Source organism: Phalacrocorax carbo, chromosome 8 (genome assembly GCF_963921805.1).
Source record: "Phalacrocorax carbo chromosome 8, bPhaCar2.1, whole genome shotgun sequence".
Lineage (NCBI taxonomy): Eukaryota > Metazoa > Chordata > Aves > Suliformes > Phalacrocoracidae > Phalacrocorax > Phalacrocorax carbo.
In genome coordinates this window covers 13,836,059-13,855,659 of record NC_087520.1, presented here as the reverse complement: position 1 = coordinate 13,855,659, position 19,601 = coordinate 13,836,059, and the positions used below count along the sequence as shown (strand labels likewise).

The window sequence follows — 19,601 nt, the reverse complement described above, 5'->3', positions numbered from 1 at the left end:
TAATGTAATACCACAGAAAGTGCTGGTCCTAAAGTCCCAGAGGTGCATGCACCCTTGTACGACCAGTTCCTCTGGTCCTTTTGTAGGCCATATGAGTGGATGTACCTTTCAAGCTATTTCAAGTTACAACTCCATTCTATAGCTTCTTCTGAAAGACAGAGGGTGAGAAAATCCTATGGCATGGTGGGCTTTGGGATCAGCATGGAGCCAGCTGCTTGGCGCTGCAAACCCTGCTCTGAAGGGAGGTCAAGAGCAGCTGCCAGCTCTGCAGAGCCAGCAGCAAACAGTCCTGGGGAGGCTGGAGCAACTGGGAGAGGAGAAAAGGGAGGTGGGGACCCACCTTGCTTCCCCAGGGCTGGCTGATAGAGGGGCAGAGCACCACAGATCCACCTGGGAAACCTTTGGATATGCTACCAGGCTTTGATTAAGGAGGGTTTGTGACCAAGGTTACTATCAGTAGTCTGTGGGCAGTCTAACAAGCCCATCATCCATGTTTGCCAAATATCAGATGTGCTTGGCCACAGCTCACTAGTGATGGCACTTCCCCTCTGGAGAGGTCAGGGCTGTGCTTCCAGGGCCCCCCAGAGCCTCCCTGCTTCCACCAGAGAGACCTAAACATCACACCAGCTTCCTGGGTCCTCCTCTGCTCTGACCCTAAGTGACCACATCTGCTGAAAATCTGGTCTTAAGCAACTTGCCCAAAGACACACAGGACCTGTGCCAGGACTACATGACCATCCATCCCTTACCCTTCTGTACTACCTGCCTGATCCATCCTCAGCTAGGTGCAGGTCACTTATACCATTTTATCTGTGGAGGATGCAAACAATCACTAATGTACCAGAGGCTGCCCTGACACAACACTGCCAACAGCACCGCTTCTGAAATACCAGCCATATGCTGCAACCCAGGGCATCCGGAAAACTATTTATATTGCTCCTCCACAATGCGTGTGGTAGCACAGTTTCAACAGGCCAGAAGCGAGGTTTGCCTACCTCGCAAACTGATTTCAGTGCTTGCATGATGGTTGTACTGAGACTCCTCAGACGTGGGTACTGCTGTCCTCCACTCAGGATTGTGCCAGCAAGCAGCGTGCAGGCAGTGCAGGCAGCAAGGACAAGGTTGGGACAGCCCTGGGGCTGCAGTGACCTGTTAATGTCATGAGCAGGGCTGGGAATAGAGCCCTGGGCTAGATCCAATAAAGGACTTAGGAACCTAAAGCCCATTGCAAACCACCACCCATTCAGCCACCAGTTAACCCCAGCAGCTCCTGTCCCACCAGCTGCCCCACTGACTGGCAGCTGAGGTTTCCAGGTTTTTCAGGGCTGCAGGAAAGCTGCCCAGAAACACCCCCATGCCTCCCAGCTGCTTCTCCTGTCTCTGCAGGCTGCCTCAGTACACCGATGGAATCCAGGGATGGGGAAAGGAAAAGCATAAGGAAGTGCCAAATCAATTTTTTTATTTTAAATTGTAATAGTCCAGTGGTTTGAACTCTGTTTTGAAATTGGATGCCCAGGTTCAACTTCCTTTTTGACGCAGCAGTGCCAGCATCACATTTTCCACCTCCCGAAAGACTCTTTCTTCCCCTCCCACCTCTCCTTCAAGCAACAGGCTGCACTGGACAGAAGCTCTTTCTGCCTCCTGTCAAAGCTGTGCCTCCATGCCGTAGGACAGCAGGAGTGCATGGAAGGAAAGGCTCACCCTGTGATCAGGGCATTCACCTGGCAGGTAGCTCCAGGTCCCCCAACCTCATTGAGCTCCCTAAACAGGTGGTACTTACCCTTCACCCCAATGACCCTTGGCCCCACAGCTGCATGCAGGCACAGACAGGAGAGCCAGCTACCACTGAGCACCAGACTTGCCCAGGGCTCATTGGAAAGGGAGGGAAGAAGGGCTGTGGTTTGTTCCTGCAGCCTGGGAGGGGATTGAGCGACACAGCCAAATGCCTCCAGTGCACAGCATAAGGGGAGAAGCTATACCAAGAAACATGTGGGTCTTCAGGTTGTTTTGACCTCATGTTTTAGAGGTGTGTGCCCCCAGAGAATGGTGACCCTGCATCACCAGTGAGCAGAGAGAGGTTCATCCCCAGAGGATGGGGAGGCGGGCAGTGTTTCATACCCTTTTCCTTCTGGTCTTAGAGAGGGAGTGAACACATGTGAACTCACATGGCAGACTTTACAGGCCCCTGTGTTACAGTTATACCCCCAGCGCCAGGGGGACAGCCAAACCCCTATACCCCCTTAATGCCCTGTAGGATCACAAAATCATAGTCTGATTCAGATAGAGAGGGACACGAAGCACCCAGCTTAATGAAGGTGGGAACATTTCTGGTCCAACACCCCACTCAAAACAGGACCAAGCTTTCAGCTGGATCCAACTTTATAGAAGATGCTCAGGACTCAGAGCAGCCACATTTTGAGTATGAGATTTCTCCATCTCTCTGGACTGCTGTTCCAGTGTTTGATCACCCATGGCTGAAAAACCTTTCCTAACACCTACTCCAAATTATCTTGTTGCAACATGTGCCCATTGACCCTCTGTGCACCTCTGAAGACAGCAATGAGACCCTTCTCCTAGCTCTCTCGCCTCCAAGATGAAGGAGCTCTCTCAGCCTCTCCTTCCCTGTGGCAGGCTCCAGATCCCTAATCATTTTGATGGCTCCCATATGGCCATGTCTCTGTTGCAGTGGGCAGCCCGAAAACTGGGCACTGTGCTCCAGGTGTGGTCGTACAAGTGTCAAATTGAGGGCAACCATCTCTTCTCTTGACCTTTTGACTACAATCTTACCAGTAAAACCCAGTATACAGTGGGTCTCCACCACAGCAAGGGTACACTGGTGACTCATGTTCAACCTGATGGCCCCCAGGTCCTTTTCTGCAAATCTACTGCATGCACTGTTCCCAGATTTTGGACAACCAGCCCCAAAGCTGTATGCCTGCTCCCCATGACAACATACAAAAAAGATACTTCAGAAATGCCTTAGAGCTGCAATAAAAGAAACGTTGTTGAGCTCACTTCTCTAAGCAGGAAATTCAAGAGTCTCAATTACGTGCAGTGCAATCATCCAGAATTCAGAGGCACAGAAAAAAGACAAGTGCTGTAATCCGAAACCGCCCAAAAATAACTTCTCACATTGGAAAAAGGCACACAGTTGATGACCAGATCTGGCCGTCTTCCATGGCTATAGGATGGAGTTGTGAATCAGAGCTGTGAATCACTGATTGAACAGCAAGCAGGCTGCCCTGCCCTGCTCCTCCTGCCTGGGGCAGGCAGACCTCAGAGCCCCCCCTTGCAGCACTGGTCCCCACTCAGCTGCAGCCGTGGGTGCTGCTGCAGGGAGGCTGCCTGGAACAGGAGGGCTGGTTCCTATGGAAATTACTGCAAGGACTTGCTGGTTTTAATACAAATGCTGTAGGTTTTTCTCTAAAAACCCATCCCCCATAGGACAGATTATTTTTCTCTGTTCAGTTCTAATGCACACTTCGAAGCTCAGAAAAGAGCTGGCTTTCATTTTTGGGAATGTTTCCAGCACAACCAGGACTCGAGGGAAGGAAGTAAACCCATGTTTGAGACAAACCCAGGGATGCAGCATCTTAGGGGGCTCAGGGCATGGTGAACATGGAGCACGGGACAGGGGCTGTGCTAGCAGAGGCAGGTACAGCCAGTGTACAACCTGCAAACGTCTTCATTAAACCTGGCTACACAGAAATCAGGGAATGCCAAAACAAAAAGTTTGCCCTGCAGCCTTGATACAGCCCCAAAGTGTGCTGCATCGCAAGGCTGCCCCATTACCTAGGGCTTCCACAAGCATCTGCCCAAGCAGCACAGGGTAGACCTGGGTGTTTTGCTGAACAGCTATTTTGTGCACCTGGCCACCACTTCCCCTTTTAACTTCCATATCAAGCACAGAATTATTCACTTCCTTGCAGGGTTGCTATGGAGCTTGTCACTATGGCAGCCAAAGGCCTTGCAAACATTTATTTGCACAACTGCCTGGAGGATTCCTGAAAAATTGTTTTCCTTGCTCTGCATCTGGAAACACAAGATGTAGCAGTGCCACAACAAACTGAAGAAGTTTATTCATGCCAGAGTAATGCTGTCAGAGCCCCAGGGGCTGGAAAGGTCAGCCCAGCACCCTGTGGACAAGAACACAGCACCCCTGGGATGCCAGGCAGGGCTGTGGGGAGCGCTCGGCCTGGGGATTTTCCCGGGACACTCTCATCATCCTCTCTCTTTTGGGGCTTTCTGGCTCCTACTGCAGCGGCCCCCCAGCCAGCACCACTCCCACCCCACAGCCCCAGCCGCTCCCAGGCTTCCCCACTCCAGGGAGAAAGATGTGGCTGGGGTTTGTTTCTCCTCCCAGACTCTTCCCCTTTCACTTCCATTTGCTTCCCAGCTCTGGCTGCTACTCCCACCACCCTCTCTTCACCTCTCCCAGCAGCCTGTCTGGGGTAGCACTCTGCCCCCCACCCTCACCCAGCTCCCAGGGTCAGGGGGTATCTTCAAGCCCATTTCTCTAGCCCTGTTCCCAGGCAGCCCCTGGTTGCCCCAGGCTGCTCCCTTTGCCTAAACGTCCCTGCACTGTTATTTCCTCTCTCCCAGCTTCCTCCAAGCCCTTCCCACTCCCCCTCCTGCCTCCCACACACAGTTCCAGCCGGAGGCAGCAGCAGAAGTTAAATTTCAGCCTGCGTGCTTCCAGGCTGGCAAAGTGACAAGCAAGAGGGAATGGATCTGCCTCTACCAGTGCTGAGCCTCCGCCATGTTCAAGGCGTGCTGGCAACACAGCCCCATGGGTGGGAATGCAGCCCTAGGGACAGCATCCCTTTCTCCCACTACCCACCCCAGCCTCCCACAGCCCCAGCCCACAGCCTACCACCTTCCCACCTCCCCCAGACTCTAAAAAACCAGAACCAGCTCCAAAATTACCACAATTTCCTGCCCTTCTCCCTTCCTTAACAGAGAATGATGCCAGCCCTTCCCCCATGCTCCCCCAGCTCCACACATTCCCTGCCACTTCTGTAATGCAAATACAAGGGCTAGAGAGAACCTGGATGAGGCCCAGCTTTAAGATCATGACTTTGCAAAGATAGGATTAAAAAATGTTAGCAGGCAAGGAGGGGAAGATTTGCAGCCTCCCAAAGAACTGATGAGTCGTTATTTCCAGCCAGTGGATCTGCTGAGATGCTGCTCTGCCAGGCGGAGGCAGAACACAAGGCCACAATGTCTCTAAAATGGGGACTGTGGCAGTCCCCCCTCCCGGAGACTCTTCCAGCCCTCCTGGATGAGCTGGAGCTGAGACCAGTATTATTTCACCCAGCCCATCCTGCTGCCATCCATGTCCCAAACATGCCGGGAAGGATATATTGAGAAATTCTTTGGGAAGGTTATTGTGCCTATTTGTCAGATTGCTGCACCACTGCAGCTGCTGTGGCATGTGCTCAACTGCACAGGAAGCAGATAGAGACAGAAAAATTAAACTAATATACATAGCACCTGCTAAATTACCTAAAATAGCATTTCTATACATAACATGTGATGATGAAACTTCTGGTATTCTGGTGGCTTTCCAGAATGAGAAACGCATCCCATCACTAGGATATTTTCCTTTATCCGTAAGACTCTCCAGCTTTTGTCCTGCCTGGCAGGGTCTGGGCGACTTAGACTTCAAGGTCCATGAGAAATGCATATAAAGGGTTTATTGGCCCAAGATGGTCAATAAGGGAAGGAAACACTCAGATGAAGAGGGCGACATGATCTAGAAAGAAGCCCATATGCTTAATCTGCTGAGATTTGGGCTGCTAATAGACAAAAGGGTGAACGCTGCGAACAGGAGTGTTCACTGGCATCTTGCACAGCGCAGGGCACCAGCTCTGTGGTCTCTTGGCTATGGAAGGCGAAGCGATGTGGGACCAGAACACATTGCTACAAAACTTTAGCTTCCAGCCCCAGGACTGGCTCAACTCCAGAGGAAGAGGGGGAAAGGAAAGCAGTTATCCAGAGACAACTCCTTCTCCCCGCGTCAAAACAGCTCCTGCCTGTCCCAGTGCCCCAAATCCACTCCAAAATTGTACCATGGGGCTGCAGCCCATGATCACAGCAAAGCCAGGCTCTGAGCAGCTTCATAATGTTTTAAAGCACCATTTTCTCTGCAGCATTTGATAGGAAACCACAGTCCCATATAAAGCTATGAGCTTCTAAGTGGTCTGCAACCTTTCTTGTTTCAAGACCCACCAGGATACCCCCAAACCTGGCAGATGCAACCATCTGGCCCTTGCTGGTCTTCCATGGTTTCCTCTGAGGTGTTTGCTGAGCAAAAGGCACACAAACAGGCAGGGGGCTGGCATGGGCTGCATCATTAGGCAGGAAAAACCTCAAATACTCCCCAAAAAGGCAACTTCTTTTCCAGACTCCCCAGGACCTGGAATGAGCTGGTGGCATTTGGCTCTGCTGCCCCAGAGGCTTTGTCAGGAAAACTTTCCCTTCGGAGCAGAGCTCCTTTACTAGCACAACTCCTCCTTTGCCCAAGGCAACGTAGCCCACACTAAAGCACAGCCGCTCTCAATCTTAGGAGAGCACTGTGCCACTTAGATTATGGCTGTTCCTGCAAAACAATGACCCCAAAGGGATTTCCAGAGGGTGCTGTGATTTTTCAGGCTGCTGGGCTCTACTCACACCTTCTCATGGCCCCGGGGTAGCAGCTGAGGGCAGCTACATGCTCTGCATGCTGCAGGAGCTGTGGAGTAATCACTCAATACTCAAACACCTAAACAGGCAGACAAATGCAAACCAGTCAGAAGCAGCAGTAATTTTAGCCCAAAGGCAGTTGCACCTCTTTTGATTCACCTGCAAAACATGTGGAACCTCACCTGGCAAAGCAAACACCACTGCTGGCTTCAACCCCTTGTGTGCATTTGGGGTGGAAACCTGAGAATTACAATTATTTCCTAAACTTCCCAGGGTGGCAGTTATTTTTGCTGCTCCTCTTGCCCCTGTCAATGAGGAGCTGAGAGTGGGAAGCCTGCACAGCCCAGAAGTGCCAGCAGTTGCTGCCAGGGCTCCTGGCCTTCCCCAGGAACTGTGGGCACACCAGCTACAGTGTACATCCCACTAGCTGCATGTTCTCCAGGTGACACCTGTCCTGACAACTGTCTCCTTTTCCCTTTTTCAACTTGTTTTCCCCATGCTGCCCATCAGGTGTATCAGGTTCAATTACCCTGGCTTCTGGAAGCTGCTGAGTGGTTCCAACCAGATCTGACAGCCAGGTGGAAGTTTCCAATATGCTACTTTTCTACCATTTGCATGAAAATCAACAGAGATAGACCGTCATTTGTGTCTTCTACTAGGGAAAGGCTCAGTTACCAGCCATGCTTGGCCCACTAGCTCACCTGTCACTGCATATCATCATACAGGTGGCTGGAAATTGCAAAAGCTGCTTGTTCTGCTGCTGGTAGGGAGCTGGACACAGCCTGGGATGCTATGTGGGGTGATGGGGTGCTGGGGAGTGGCTCAGAGAGAGCAGGAAGCTGAAGATGCCATGGGGAATTGAGAAGAGGAACCTAGGGAGATCCTTGCTGCATGATCCACCGGAGGGCAGCAAGAGCAGATATTGTGGTGGGAAACATCGGGGACCTCGACAGGCTGGAGGAGTGAGCACATGTGAACCTCATGAAGTTCAACAAGGCCAAGTGTAAGGTGCTGCACATCAGCTGGGGCAATCACCAACATCAGTACAGACTGGAGGAAGAAGGGATCAAAAGCAGCCCTGCGGGGAAGGACTGGGGTTACTGGTGAGTGGCAAATGGGACATGAGCAAGCAATGTCCACTCGCAGCCCAGAAAGCCAACCATATCGTGGGCTGCATCATCAACAATGTAGCCGGCAGGTCGAGGGAGGTGATTCTCCCGCTCTGCTCCACTCTTCTGAGACTCCACCTGGAACACTACAGCCAGCTCTGGAGTCCCCAGCACAAGGCAGACATAGACCTGTGAGAGCAGGTCCAGAGGAGGCCACAGAAATGGTCCAAGGGCTGGAACAGCTCTGCTATAGAGAAAAGCTGGGAGAGCGGGGCTGTTCAGCCTGGAGAAGAAAAGGCTCTAGGGAGACCTTATTGTGGCCTTTTAATACTTAAAGGGAGCTTAGAAGTTAGAGAAGGACCAGGGCCTGTCATGACAGGACAAAAGGCAACAGTTTTAAACAGAAAGAGGGCAGAGCTGGGGTGGGACATAAGGAAGAAATGTTTTATAATGAGGGTGGTGAGACACTGGAACAGGTTGCCGAGGAAAGCTGTGGATGCCCCATTCCTGGAGGCATTCAAGGTCAGGTTAGACAGGGCTTTCAGCAGCTTCATCTAGTGGAAGGTGTCCCTACCTATGGCAGAGGCATTTGAGTGGATGATCTCTGCATGTGCCTTCCAGCCCAAACCTTTCTGTGTTTCTATGAAAAGATGCTAGAAGAGCCATGGTGGGGCATGAGAGGGATGGAGGGGCCACAGTCACAGGGACCAGTCTCTGCAACCCAGCGGTAGCACTGGAAGGGAGGGAGAAGGCTACTGCAGGCTACAGCTTAGCCAGTGCCTCTGCCCAGCACAGGCTGGTTTTCACAACTTTTTCAGTCGAAGAGTAGGCACAAGGTAAATCCATCAGTGTTTACCCAGACATCCCCACTGGTGCAGGCGTGCATATGCTTTATAGCACTTGCTAGTGTATCCACTATAATGTTACACAAAGTTGCAACATAAATTTCTACAGGGCTACAACACCTGCAGACACCCCTGTGGCTGCTGGGTTAGCAAGTATTTTTTTTTAGGAAGGATGTGCTAAAGCTTGCATCTGTGGCCAGTTGTCTTTCCGCTGTGTATCCACCCCCATGCTGTATAAGCCCATGAATGTCCATGCCTCCCTCTGCCTCTGGCCTCTGGCCCCAGCTGCTGCGTGCTCCGAGATGTCCCACCCAGACATGCACATATGGGGTTCCCTTGGCAGGAGTGTGTCCTCGTACACTGGGGTGCTGCTGTCATGTGGGACCTCCTGACCACCCAATCGCACACTAGAAGCCCCCCAAGCTGCAACCACCCTTTAGCAGTACCACCATGCTCTGAATGCCAAGAATGCTCCTGAAAACTTTAAGGATTATCCTTGGAACACCTTTTTTCCGCTCCCTGTCTCCCACCATGCACAGGCAGGCTGCCATTAGTCCTACAAGCCCAGCTCTTGGAGCTTAGGTGTGAAAATGGAACAAAGAATGAAAACCCTGCCTCCCTTCATAACTCTCCTATGGGCACCTCCACTGTCAGCTGCAAACCCCTTTTGCTGCACTATCCTTCCTCCCTCTGCACAGCCTGCATGATGATGGCTGGGGTCAGGCAGGGTGGCTGTGATGCTCTTTAACAGGCAAGTGAAGCGAACATTACTATTGACTGTGTTTGTCCTGGAAGAGGGAGTCTGGCTCAAAACAGCACTGGAAACTAGCAGCAGAGGGAGATTTGGGCTTAGAGAAAATAAATGGAGGGGGTGTGTGAAATGACACTCTATATTTTCTTTGCATACTTTCCTCCTCCCTCCCCCAGAGTGGCTGGGGATTTCCACACAGCTCCCCACCTCTTTGTGAGTCCCCCACTATGGTCTCTGGGGTGCCTCCTGCCTGGGATCTGCTTCTAGCCTACCCACACAGCCTGAGATTGTCCCCACTCCTCCCACAAGCTGCCCAGGACATACCGGCTCTTCCCAGCCCAGCATGCGTTATGCTCCCATGCCAACCCGTGAGCAACACAGAACCCTCCCCACTCCTCCAGCAATGTACAAGATCAAGAGATGGTCCCTGCCTTATTGAGCTTACCCTGAGTTTTGCCTGGTTCCAGGTGCTCAGAGGCATGTGGGATTTGTTTCAGTGGGCAGGGCTACTCTAAGAAAAGGCAGGATTGTTCCCTCCTCCAGCTCCCATGAAGACAGCAAAGGAGAAATCGCAACATGGGTTTAAGGCTGATTTCTGGCTTAGGGTCAGTGCCAAAATCCCTCTGGGATCTGTTCAAACCACCAGCCTAAGCTGCCTTGTCTTTGTTGCTATTTCATTTGGGTCACACAATTGCAGTTAAGAGCACATCCTTTTTTTTTTTTTTCTTTTCAGCTAAGAGGTGGCCTGTGCTCCCCAAGCACCAAGCAGAGCCCTGAAGTTCCAAGGGCTCATGGTGCTAGAGAAGTTCACCTGTCAGCAGGAGACACAGTTGTATATGAGCTAACATCAGAGATAGTAAGAGTGGGCAGGGCTCAGGCAGCTGTCCCTGCACCCTCTTTAATACCTGTACTACCAACCAGTGCCTGGGGAATTCACACAGCAGACATCAAGATGCTGGGAACAGCATGGAAAGAGCACAATGGGGAGCTGACTGCTCTCCAGGATTTGCCTGGTCACCAGAGAGATGTGAAGGCTGGGCACTGAACATATGACAGCACTTTCTACTTCCACCCTTTAGTATTGTAACACAGGTTTATAATAAAAACATCTCCCTTGATTTAATTTAAAGCAGGATAAAAGAAACAGAAAAAACATCAGCAAGAGCTGTTTTATTGCAAATGTGGAATCTGCACACAAGCAGGTGGGGAAAACCAGCAGGAATTAAAATCCACTGAGTTTTTTCAGTACCAGCCTGAGCTTGAGCAAAGTAACTCTTCAAACCTGGGGGCCAGCCAGGGCAGCCTGTCCTATGGGAACTTATGCCACAACCAGCACTGACATGAGCTGCTGGTGGCTGTTTCAGGGACTACCGTGGACACCCAAATCACAGATCATCAGGGGTAACATCCTGGCCCATGCACCAGAACCAGCATGTCATGCTAGTTCAGATCCCCATGAACAGTGTCTGAGGCTGCCTTTCCTCTTGCCCTCTCTCTTCCCACTCCATGTGCTGCTGCTCCAGCTTAGGCACTGGGAAGGGACTGGAGCTTGTAAAGAGCTATAAGCAGAGCCTGGAGGCTGGGGTGAGGGCCACTGGCCCATGACCCGAGAAAATGTCCCCGTCAATGAGTTAAGTAGGTCTGCACTGCATCAGCACTGTGCCTTGAAGAGCTCCAGCATGATGCTAGAAGAGGGAGCAACAGAGCTTGTTCTGATGGGGCTCATTTACTCACTTCTTGTAGCAAAACTATTACAGCTGCTCTGGCACACTTCTGTTTTAACAGGGCTTTCCAGTTAATTGTCATTTGAACTAGAGCATAAATGGTTAGAAAGGTTTTTCTTGATTAAAATGTCAGTGATGGGGAATTCAACAGAACTCTGAGAAAACTGTTCCAGTGATAGCTGTGTTTTAAAGTCCATGCCTGGTTTCTAGTGGGAATGCTTTATACACTTTACACCAAAACCTCACTCCATTTTGGCTTTTCCAGCTAGAAGACCCTAGTAGCAAAGTTTAATTGCTGCAACAAATTAGCTTTAGCAGTCTTTTAATTTTCTGTTAAGCTAAATTATCAAGCCAGACCCAGGGAAAGACTCAGACACCACCAGTTCCTGCAGATGTTTAACTGCAAGCTCCGACACTGAAATCCAGGACCCAGTGCTCCCTGTGGCACCGTTTAAACCTTCACAGGAGCTGCCTGAGTAGCTACCAGGAACGACAAAGCACAGAGGCTGTAGACAACAAAACCACACACAGCATTGTAAACAACAACTGTCATATCACCATCAAACAGAGCTGACACAGAAACAGGCCTATTTCTGACTCTTTGGTTGGACAATTCTACCAATGACAGGGAACACTCTTCTTCAGAGCTGCCAGACAAAGACTTTCCAGCTCTGAAACTGGCACACAGAGTAAAGAAACCTTCACCAGACACATACATGAAGAGGCACTTACCCACTTGTTCCAGGTCTCTGGGTCTGAGAGAAGCGCCAGTCTGTGTTAGGCTGAGCTTGCTGCAGAGAAAATAGAAGAGTTTTAATACCTCCATTCTTGCCTTTGAAAATGAAAGCGAACTGATCCTGGGTTATTTCAGTCTGGAATATAAGCGTGTTCTTTCCAAGTAAAGCAAATCAGTTAGAACAAAAAGAAAGCCCCTCCCAGCCCCCTTCCCGAGTATTTCTGAAGCAGTATGAATACTAAAAAGCATGACAAACACTATTCAGCAAATAATCTTCCAAAGCAACTCAGGAAACCAGGCTGTGAAAGAAATGAAGCATGAAATAAACTGATAAGGGCATCAGTTCAGCAGGAGCAATAGTACCAAAGTAATGAGCTTGGAGGACTGTGGGGGTTGGGGTGGCAGAGTTAATTGATACAGACAAAGATGCTTTTAATGCCAGAAGGTAAAATGGTAACCGACCTTCCTAATCTGCCCTTCTTCTGTCCTTAAAAAAGCCTGCCTGAGATCTTGATTTCACAAATTATATTTGAATGACTTTTCCTAGATGCTGTTGCCTCAGAGCATTACAATATTTTTCTGTCCACTGATAAAAGAATGAACTTCCGACAGGAAAAGAAAAAAGCATTATTTGTTTAAGGAGACACAATAAACTTTGGACAGATCAGCACACTTTGTAACTTCATTAGTAAGCCCCCATATTGCTTTCTGCCTGTGCTATTTTACCATCAGACAATGGACATTTTGTAAATACAGAAAGACACAAAGCAGGCTTGCATATTCCTGTTTGAATCACGCCTTTGAGGAAGAGCACTAAACAGCAGGACTGTTTCCTGTGTGGAAGATGCATACTTCTAAAAATTGCAATCTTCTTAATGAACCCCAGAATGATAACATGCTACCTGGAAAGAACAACATTTCTCTCAGTTCCCTTAGGAATGTGCAGTTCATAATCCATACAGTGGAACATCAATATTATAGGATTATTCTGCTTGTACGTGTAATTACTAAGGAAAAGTAAAGATGGGTACAGCTGACCTAGATTTTTATTTAGTAGATGTGATTTCACTAATTTCATCACAGCTTTGATGATTCTTATGAAAGACTATATTAGAATAAATTACTCCCCTAAAATAGAGGCCCCACTGGTACCTATGCTGCATACAAATTAAGCTGTTTAAATAATTGCCCTGCAGATTTCAGATACACATTTTTGCACATGCTGATACACAATCCTGCACTAGATAAGCCCTTCCCAATCTATATTTTGAATTCCTGTTGTAATTACCACTTTCAAATTTAGGGCAGGCATTTATGACACAAAATTACTTTACTTTTTGTAACCGAAAGTTATGAAAGCTGCAGCTAAACACAGTCACCTACATCCATATTTAGACATCTGAATACCAGTGGCTAAACTTTTCAAAGCTCACCGATGCCTATGTCTCTGCAAGTCCAAGGGCACATAAGGTCACTAGGATCTTTGTGAAAAATGTCACTGTGTTCAGTGCTGAACAGTAAAATCAGTCCCTCACTCAAAATCACCAAGCTGGAAAATGATCCCTTGCTGGCGCACAATCAGTAATTAATAACACTTGGGAGTTGAAGAATGAGAAATTTCTACAATGCACCTCTAAAACAGCAAAAGAAACACCAACAAACTTTGCTTTCAGATAACCTTCTCCTATTTGCAGTTTGTATGCCATTCAGAATAAAGGGATTAAACAGAATCAATAAGTTAAACACCCCAAAACCATGTTCCTGACCATGCTAAGAATCACTTTAAAAAGAAAAGAGTATGAACAGGGCCAAGCGAAAACCCTCTACTTCTACAAACACACAGTCTTTGATTTTATAGTGCCACCCAGCCCCTTCCCCCAATTCCATCAAGCCGAGCCAAAGACTTCACCTGCCACCTCACAGGAGGTGATGGTCACACATGTTCCCTGAAGCCACCTTCTTAGGTAGAAGGACAGAGAGAGAACAGCCAACTGGCTTGGATATTATGAATCATTGCATTTAGCAGACAGGACAGTAAGAAAGACCCATCTCTTACCCCATCGCAGGGACTCGCTAAGGTGCTTGTCACCTGCTCGTAGGCAGCCACAGTCTCCGCAGTGCTAGAATGACTGAAAGGTTTTACAAAGAGGAAATCGCTCTGATCAGACATGGGTGAGAAACAAGAGGTGTAATTCTGTGCCTGGGAGGTCAAGCCCACTCCTCCCACATCCAGGTACTTGATGAAGCCATCTGGCTTCATTTGCCCACGGAAATGTGAGGTGGGCTTGCGGCCAGTCCCTCGGCAGCAACATGTGAAGGTCCAGCTAGCAGTGCCAGCTTTGAGACACCGGACAGCCACCACAGCAAACATCACACAGGAGACAAGGGAAATGGACACCAAGGAGATGATGAGGTAAAGGGTTAGGTTGGTATCCTTGGGATAAGATTCGGGGAGGTCCAAGGATTTGGCAAAGTCCTGCACACTGTTTTCCTCCAGAGAAATGACTATTACCACAGAGGCTGAAAGGGACGGTGTCCCATTGTCCCTCACTTCAACCACCAGCCTGTGGGGACCTTCTGACTCCCTGATAGCCTGTGCAACCCTTAGCTCTCCAGAGCGGCGTTCCACTTGGAAAGGCAAAGTTTCTGCAGTCTCCTGCAGCTGGTAGGACAGCCAGGCATTATGGCCACTATCAGCATCAACAGCTACAATTTTGGTGACCAGATAGCCAGGTTCTGCCAAGGCCGGGATGGTTTGGTGGAAGGCGGAGCCCTTGGGGACAGACGGATAGACAATGGTTGGGGCATTGTCATTCTCATCGAGGACGAACACATGGACCACAGCAGTACTACTCAGCGCAGGAGACCCAGCATCCTTCACCTCCACAGGCACCTGGAACACCTTATCCTGCTCATAGTCCAGAGCTCTCACAGTGTAGATAGTGCCATTGTCCTGGTCTATTCGAAAGTAGGTTGAGATGGGTATATCCTGCATCCCATTGTGTAGGATGGAGTAAGACAGCTCGGCATTGCTACCCTCATCAGGATCAGATGCTGACACTTGAAAAACAGAAGTTCCAGGAAGGGAGTTTTCCTGAATGTGCGCTATATCAAAAGGTCTGGAGAAATTTGGTGCATTATCATTCACATCAGCAATTTGGAGGTAAAAGGTTTTTTGCGTGGCCCTCTGTGGGGACCCTGAATCCACAGCTCTCACCGTGATGTTGTATCCAATGTCCTTCTCCCGATCAAGGGGACCATTTGTGACCAGCGAGAAATGTTCTTTAAAAGATGACACCAGTTTAAATGGGAGTTCTTTCGCTATCTGCAAATGGACCTGCCCATTGTCATCAGAATCGCTGTCCTTCACACCAATGAGGGCAATCACAGTGCCCGGGATTGCGTCCTCCTGCACTGGGCTGGAGAGAGATGTCAGCACAATCTCTGGGCTGTTATCATTGACATCGATTAGTTCCACTCGCAGGTGACAGTGTCCTTCCATGGCTGGAGATCCCTTGTCCCTGGCTCGAACTGCAATCTCATAAGCACTGGATTCCTCATAATCCAGTGGGCCTTTGGTTCTGATCTCCCCTGTCCGGGTGTCTAAGGAGAACAGGTTGGTGAATTTACTGGGTGCATTATTGCTAGTTTTGAAAGAATATTCCACGATCCCATTAGGACCTTCATCCAGGTCAGTGACATTCAACTTGGTGACCAGAGTGCCCACTGGCATGTTCTCCTCCAGATGTACCGTGGATACGGGTGGGTCACAGACAGGAGGGTTGTCATTTGCATCCAGCACATGGATAGTAACCTTGGCAGTGCCAGATTTCACCGGATTCCCCCCATCCAGGGCTGTCAATGTTAAGTGATGAACAGCCACTTTCTCTCTATCCAGTGCTTTTTCAAGTACAATCTCAGGCATTTTAACACCATCTCCTCTCACATTGATACTCAGGGCGAAATGCTCACTGGGGCTGAGCTCATATGTGGAGATGGAGTTGGAGCCCATATCCGGGTCTTCTGCTACCTCCAAGGGTAGCCGAGTCCCAGGGTTGGCTACCTCGGTGATCTCCAAGACCACCTCCAGCTTGGGGAACTGGGGTGCGTTGTCATTCACGTCGAGGATGTCCACCTCAATGCGGTGGAGCTGGAGGGGATTCTCCATGACGAGTTGGAGGTGCAGGGAGCACGTGGGGCTCTGCCTGCACAGCGCCTCCCTGTCCAGCCTGCTGTCGAGGAGCAGCACACCCGATGCCAGGTTCACCTGAAAGTGCCACTGCCCACCCTCGCTCACCAAGCGCAGGTTGCGGGCAGCCAGGCTCCGCACCTCCAGCCCCAGGTCCTTGGCCAGGTCGCCCACCGAGGACCCTGGCTCTCGGTCCTCGGGCACAGAGTAGTGGAGCTGGGCGCTGCTGGGGGCCGGGAGGCAGGAGAGGGCTGCGAGCAGCAGCGGGAGCTGCCATGGCAAACTCCGTCCCCCGAGCATCCCGTGCCGAGTGTGCGAGCGGAGCAGCGCGGAGCGGAGCGGCGGCTTCGTGCAGCCTCCCCCGCCTCCCCGCTCCCGCTGCCGGCCCCGGGAGCCGCCGCCGCGCCGGAAGCCCCGCGCCCCGAAGGGTCTGAGCGGGTTGCGCAGGGAGGAAGCAGCCGCCGGAGCCCGGCAGGGAGGAATGGAGGGGACGGGGGCGGGGGGCGATCACAGCCCGGCCGGCTGAGCCGCTCCTCGGCACGCAAAGGCACAGAAAGTCGGCGAGCGGAGGGGATGGACCGAATGACAGTTTTACGTCTCTCCACAGCTCCCTCCTCCCCCTCCCCCTCCTCCTCCTCCTTCTCCTCCTTCTTTTTCTCTCCCTCTTCCTCTCCCTCCTCCACCGCCTTCCCCAAACTACGCACGGCGTAGCCCCCCCCCGCCCCGCCCCCAGCACTCCGCCTCCGCAGCGCCTGGAGAGCGCCGGGGGCTCCCGGCAGCGCGCACCCCCGCTCCGCCCTGCCTGGCTGCTGGGAGCGGGCACCAGCGGGCACCCCCTCCCCAAAGCCGGCCGGGGGTGGCGCGTCCCGAGCCGCTCCTGTGCCCCAAGCCCCGCAGACGCCGGGGCTGCGGTCAGGCTGGGGGACACGCTCCCGAGCTCACCTCGCTGCACAGGGTAGGATCTGGCAGATTGGCACCAGCTGGACCCGCGGAGGGTTTCACAAACATGAACTCGCTGATGTCTGAGACCGGCGAAAAGCAGGAGCGGTAACGCGGGGCGGGGGGTGCCGTGGCTGTCACCTGGACGCCCATCACTATGTCCCCTTGCTTAGGCTCGTAGTTCAAGTGCCCAAAAATGTGACTGGGAGGGGGCTGAAGTGTGCTCACACTCTCCACACAGCAGCCCTTGTTGGCAGGTGCAGAGCCCTGCCGGAGGTACCGCACACCCAATGCTGCCAGTCCCACCAGCGAGACGGTGGAGATGAGCACTAGGGACACAATCAGATAAAGTGTAATCGTGGGTAAGCCCCCACCGTTGATGGTCCGATCCTCGGAGCCCTGCAAGGCCTCTGGGCCCTTATCCTCCACCAACACCACTAGCGTGACAGCTGTGGAGAGTGGGGGCTCCCCAGCGTCCCGGACCACCACCAGAAGTTCGTGTGCAGAGGCATCTGTCTCCTGCAGGGCCCGCGTGATCCAGATCTCCCCAGAGTGCAGGGCCACGCTGAAAAGCCCCAGGTCAGTGGCTTCCACAAGGTGGTAGGAGAGCCAGGCATTGCGCCCCGAGTCCGCATCTATTGCCACCACCTTGGTGATGAGAGCAGGAGGGGCTGTGGAGGGGGAGATTCGGAACTGGGTAGCGGAGTCCTCCCCAGCCCTGGGGAAATGCACCCATGGGGCATTGTCGTTCTGGTCCACTATAAAAATGTGAACCAGTGTCCTATTCCTCAGGGCTGGGGAGCCACCATCAGAGACCTCCACATGGAACTGGAGATAGGTGGTTTGCTCATAGTCAAAGGGGAGTTTGGCAGAGACCTGCCCACTTGTGGGATGTATGGAGAGGTAGCGAGTTGGATCCAGGCCTGGATCTGTCCCACCTGCTCGCAGGATGGAGTAGGAGAGGTGGGAATTCTGCTCCGAGTCAGGGTCGGCAGCAGAGACCGTAACCAGCACACTGCCCACTGGGTTGTTTTCTGCCACCAGCACTTCGTAGGACGCTTGCTCAAACTGGGGTGCATTGTCATTGACATCTGCAAGGGCAATTGGCAAGACGGTGTGGCAGGAGAGTGGGGGACTGCCCAGGTCTGAGGCAGAGACGGTGACATTGTAGTAGGCAACATGCTCCCGGTCCAAACGGGTGCTGGTTAGCAGCGAGTACTGGTGCTCATAGTCCTTATGCAGATGGAAGGGAAGATCTGGAGACACGTGACACTGGACCTTGCCCTGCTCACCAGAGTCCCTGTCTCTGATGTGTATCATGGCCACGACTGTGCCCGGGGGTGCGTCCTCACTCAGGGAGCTGGAGAAGGAGGTAACAATGACCTCTGGGGCATTGTCGTTCACATCAGTGATTTCCACCACCACGCTGCAGTGCTCCTCCATCGTGGGCGATCCCATGTCCTTGGCTTCCACTTCGATCTCATACACTGTCGCTTCCTCAAAGTCCAGGTTGCCCTGGACACGAATCTCCCCAGTTTGCTCATCGATGGCAAAGATCTGGCATAAGGCAGCAGAGTTGTGGCTGCTGAGGGAGTAGCGGATGTCTCCGTTGGGCCCCTCATCCACATCGGTGGCATTTAACTTCACCACTAGAGTGCCCAGTGGTGAGTTCTCCACCAAGCGGGCTCCATACAATGGTCTGTCAAAGACAGGATGGTTGTCGTTGGCATCCAGGACCTGAATAGTGATGTGCGTCTTGCTGGACTTGGGGGGAGAGCCCCCATCTTCAGCAGTCAGGACCAGGTGGTGGAAAGCTCTGAGTTCCCGATCCAGGGCCCTCTCCAGCACCAGCTCAGGGAACTTCCCACCATCTGTGCGTGCCTTCACATTGAGGTTGAAGTTCTCATTGGCACTCAGGTGATAGGTCTGCAAGGTGTTGGTACCCACGTCAGGGTCCTGGGCCGGCTGAATGGGGAAGCGGGCACCCAGGGATGCCAGCTCGTAGATGCGCAAGGAAACCTCATCACTGGGGAACTCCGGGGGGTTGTCATTGATATCCAGGATCTCCACCTCGATGCGGTAAAACTCCACTGGGTTCTCGATGGCAAGCTTCAGGTGGAGGAAGCAGCGGGGATTCTGGCCGCAGAGCTGCTCCCGGTCTATCCGCTCGCTGACCATTATAACACCAGTGTTCACATTGACCGAGAAGTACTGGGAATCCGAATCGGACAGTACCTGCAGATTAGCTGCCGCCAGTTTCGCCACATCGGTGCCCAGGTCCTTCGCAATATTGCCCACAACGGCGCCCCGGGTGAGCTCCTCGGGAATGCTGTACCGGATCTGAGCAGAGGAGCTGTGCAAGAACAAACAGAAAGAGAAGACGCGCGGCAGTCCCAGGGACCGGCCCACCTTGCCTGCCCTCGGCATCCTTGTCGGTGGGGCGGCCGGGGAGCGGTGCCCTCCGCGCTCCGGGGCCGCGCTCAGCGCTCGCCGCTCCCATTCATTGTTTGGGGCGGGCGCCGTTCGACGCGAGTGGGGGGCGCCGGGGCTCCGCGCAGCCGCCTCGCCATTGGCTCCGAGCGCCGCGCATTCCACCAATCGCCTCTTTCCTTTCCCAGGACAGC

At 52.0% G+C, this 19,601-nt stretch overlaps 1 protein-coding gene across 9 annotated transcripts in view; it reads right to left on the bottom strand.

Annotated features, from left to right (window-relative positions):
• The window catches only part of LOC104048657 (protocadherin gamma-C5-like), a 54,026-nt gene that overhangs the window by 7,781 nt on the left and 26,644 nt on the right, over nt 1-19,601 (bottom strand). For 5 of the 9 annotated variants that reach the window (XM_064458823.1, XM_064458828.1, XM_064458831.1 and 2 more), the window contains exon 2: nt 11,846-11,904. In XM_064458823.1, coding sequence (XP_064314893.1) covers nt 11,846-11,904 — 59 coding nt within the window. The other 4 variants (XM_064458832.1, XM_064458827.1, XM_064458829.1 and 1 more) reach the window with 4 other exon arrangements.